General features: G+C 33.3%; 1 protein-coding gene across 1 annotated transcript; it reads left to right on the top strand.

Moving 5' to 3' along the window:
- The first annotated feature begins 681 nt into the window (after nt 1–681).
- Nucleotides 682–3,327, top strand: LOC25497453 (MDIS1-interacting receptor like kinase 2). Its single transcript, XM_013592033.3, has 2 exons — nt 682–2,611; nt 2,803–3,327. The coding sequence occupies exons 1-2, from the start codon at nt 682–684 to the stop codon at nt 3,186–3,188; spliced, it is 2,316 nt and encodes a 771-aa protein (XP_013447487.3). The 3' UTR covers nt 3,189–3,327.
- The last annotated feature ends 979 nt before the right edge of the window (nt 3,328–4,306 follow it).

Raw genomic sequence — 4,306 nt, forward strand, 5'->3', positions numbered from 1 at the left:
ATATCAAAACAAGCTTATAAGCTAGTCCAACAAGCTATAAGCTATCTTATTCGTGTTATCAAACACTGCCATGATGGGTTGAATTTGATGTAAAATTTTAATTGTTACAAGCTTATAGTGTAAATTAATTAAGATTGTTTACATAAATATAATTAAATACAAATTAAAAGTTACCTTATTAAACTTGATTTTTTTATAGAAAAAATTGACTAATTTATTTGACATTTAATGTTACATTTGTATATTACATTTTGATTGATTGATATCTTAAAGGAATAAATACCCTATAAACAAAAGAGGGTAATGTAGAAAAAACCTCAAATTTAATTTGTATCAACGTGTGAGTGTTGTGTCTTGTGTATGTCTCATAGCTTATAATTTGAGCTAATTATATTGGAAAAAGTAGTTAAACAGTGCAGAGTTAAATTTGAACGTAAATGGAGGGGTAGATGCTAATTCCTTCATTGGGGCCCTCACACAACCAATAATGATGCCTCATTCAAAGCTTGCAATCATTTTCTCCTGTAATGAATTGGCGTGTGAGAATGAGAATGAGAGTGATTGACGAGGTCACAGAATATCATTATAAAGGTTTTCAATGGTCATTCATTAGATCTCAAGAAAAAGAGTATGAACTTGATCAAATATTTAGTTTCAAATTTCTTTGGTTCAAAAATATGGATGCTCTTTTTTCTTATTTGGGATTTGATTGTGGGAATTCAATCTGCTGCTACTGTGACATCTCATCAACTTCAAATGGAAGCAAATGCTATATTGAATAGTGGATGGGTGAACATAGACAATATGGTTCCTGACTACAATATATCTAATCGTTGTAATTGGCCTGATATAACTTGCAACGAAGTAGGAAGCATAAAAGCAATCAACATAGACAATATGATGCCTCGCTATACAGGGACGGTGCTATTTGAAAGACTCAACTTGTCTACTTTTCGCAATTTAGAAAGTCTTGTTGTCATTGGACATCATCTTCCAAAGACAATTTTAAAAGAAATTTGTCTTCTCTCCAAGCTCACTCATCTTCAACTATCTAGGAATTATCTTGAAAGTCAGGTACCTCATTCACTGGGAAATCTCTCAAAGCTCACTCATCTTAATCTGTCTAACAATATTCTTGTAGGTAAGCTACCTCCTTCAATAGAAAATCTCTCCAAGCTCACTCATCTTGATTTGTCTGCCAATTCTCTTAAAGGCCAGGTACCTCCTTCAATAGAAAACCTTAGACAATTAAACTACCTAAACATCTCTTTTAACTTTATTCAAGGTTCCATCCCTCCTGAATTGTGGTTGCTAAAAAATCTCACTTGCTTATATCTATCTAACAATAGATTCAAAGGTGAGATACCTTCTTCCCTAGGAAATCTCAAACAATTACAGGTGTTAGACATCTCTCACAACAACATTCAAGGTTCCATTCCTCTTGAGTTGGGGTTCTTGGAATATCTCTCTTCATTAGATCTATCTCACAATAGACTTAATGGTAACCTGCCTATTTTTCTTTCAAATCTTACACAATTACAATACCTTGACATTTCCCATAATTTACTCATCGGTACGCTTCCTTCCAATTGGTTTCCATTTAATAATTATCTACTTTCCATGGACCTCAGTCACAACCTCATTAGTGGTAAAATCCCTTCTCATATTGAAGATGTTTATTACAAACTTAATTTAAGCAATAATAATCTCTCTGGAACAATTCCCCAATCTCTCTGTAATTTCTATTATTATGTGGACATTTCATACAATTGTTTGGAGGATCCCATTCCAAATTGTCTTCAGCCAAGTAACAAGGAAAATAATAATCTCACTGTAATATCTTTTAACCAATTCCATCCTTGGCCAATACACAAGAAAAATAAAAAATTAAAGCACATTGTTGTCATTGTTCTTCCGATCCTTATTCTTCTAGTCCTAGTCTTCTCACTTCTCATATGCTTGAATCTTCATCATAATTTTCGTAACAAGTTGGATGGAAACTCAACAAAAACAAAGAATGGAGATATGTTTTGTATATGGAATTATGATGGGAAGATAGCATATGATGACATCGTTAGAGCAACGGAAGACTTCGACATGAGATATTGCATTGGAACAGGAGCATATGGAAGTGTTTACAAGGCACAATTACCAAGTGGCAAGGTTGTTGCCTTAAAGAAACTTCACGGCTATGAAGCAGAGGTTCCATCTTTTGATGAGAGTTTCAGAAATGAAGTGAAAATATTATCAGAAATAAAGCACCGACATATTGTGAAGCTTTATGGATTCTGCTTGCACAAAAGAATCATGTTTTTGATCTATCAATACATGGAGAAAGGAAGCTTGTTCTCTGTCTTGTATGATGATGTAGAAGCCGTGGAATTCAAGTGGAGAAAAAGGGTTAACACTATTAAAGGAGTTGCATTTGCTCTTTCATATCTTCATCATGATTGCACTGCTCCAATCATGCATAGAGATGTATCTAGTAGCAATATATTGCTAAACTATGAGTGGCAGGCTAGTGTTTGTGACTTTGGCACAGCTCGACTCCTTCAATATAATTCATCCAATCGAACTATAGTTGCTGGAACTATTGGATATATAGCTCCTGGTAAATTTCAATATGATATTTTTTCTTTTCTTGTTCTGTTTTTTTCTCTTCATTTTTATATGATGCACAACATGCATATTCATAATCCACATAAGTAACATACATGTTAATTAGTTTTTCATGCCAAATAGTAATTTTCAATTATTTTCTTTTGATTCTTTTAAATACTCATGTTTTTTTTATCAATGCAGAGCTTGCTTATACAATGGCTGTGAATGAAAAGTGTGATGTATATAGTTTTGGTGTAGTGGCACTTGAAGCTTTAGTTGGAAGGCACCCTGAGGATATATTGTCATCACTTCAATCAAATTCGACACAAAGTGTCAAACTATGTCAAGTATTAGACCAGCGTCTTCCACTTCCAAATAACGATGTAGTTATACGTGACATAATTCATGTTGCCGTGGTTGCATTTGCATGCTTAAATATCAATCCTCGTTCTCGACCAACAATGAAACGTGTGTCACAAAGTTTTGTCACGGAGCTCACACCATTAAGCATTCCTTTGAGTGAAATTTCAGTGCAACAACTCATGAGTCAAGAACTGAAAGGATTATTTTATATTGGGAACCCCTGAAAGAAAAACTTCATAATGAATTAATTTGGGTGTGTTATTATTCAATGTTGACAAATGCTGTAAAATTTTGTTGTTCAGATATCTCAAATATATGTTTAAATGTCTTCATGTTTTCTGATTTTGAATAAAATAGAACTACTTTTGGTTCCATTAATTATTATGTTAATGTAAATATGTAATTAAAAAATAAAGGTATTGCAATTACTTCAATCAAAATCTACAATTTCCACACAAAAATCTTGACGTACTAGGGGATTATTACTTTAATAACTGAATGAATGTTTTCATTTTTATACTCCATTTAGTCATTGTATGTCCTTTGATATTATTTTTTGAGTAAACCAAACTACTATTTTGGTCCCTGAAGTTGCTCATACACAAAGTACAACAGTGAGTTATGGATAACTTACATGTAATTTCTAACAAACTATTGGCATTAATCAGTCACCAGTAACTTGCTTATAGGCAAAAGAGCCAAGGATTTCGAGAGCGATAACCAAACAGAAATTAGTTCTGTTTGGCCAGAATCATGGACATTCAAACCAAGTTGTTTGGACTCCAATGACAAGGAGCTCCTTCCAAGGACGTACCCGGAGAATACCTGGTTCGATTTCCAGGGGGAACAACGCTTGGCCAGTGCACATGCCTCTAGGCTTGAGCCGGATTAGTCGCCCACCTTTGGTGGATCGGAAACCGGTGCGAAAGCCAAAAAAAAGATAAAAAATAATCATGGACATACAAGAGGAACTCCTCTTCTGCAATCATACACTTTTATCGTAATGATCAAAACAGTGAACTGAATTCCAATCAAGTTGTTTGCACCGTGTTGTAGTATGACTCAAAATTTGATGGAAGAAGAATATTGTTGCTAAAAATATAAAAGATTTGTTTCAAATATATATTGTGCTGAAAATATATTTATGGACAATAAATATATTTTTGTATCGTATGAAGAACGATTTGATGCAAATATATTTTGAAAGGGAATATTATATTTTTGATGCAAATATTCTTTCACTGAAGGAGAAAAAAAAACGAATCTTCAGTGTGGTATTTGTTCCAAATTTATGAGTTATACTTTTACTATAAATATAGACCTTGTATCAAAGCAAACTTTG

The sequence above is a fragment of the Medicago truncatula genome, chromosome 7 (genome assembly GCF_003473485.1).
Source record: "Medicago truncatula cultivar Jemalong A17 chromosome 7, MtrunA17r5.0-ANR, whole genome shotgun sequence".
NCBI lineage: Eukaryota > Viridiplantae > Streptophyta > Magnoliopsida > Fabales > Fabaceae > Medicago > Medicago truncatula.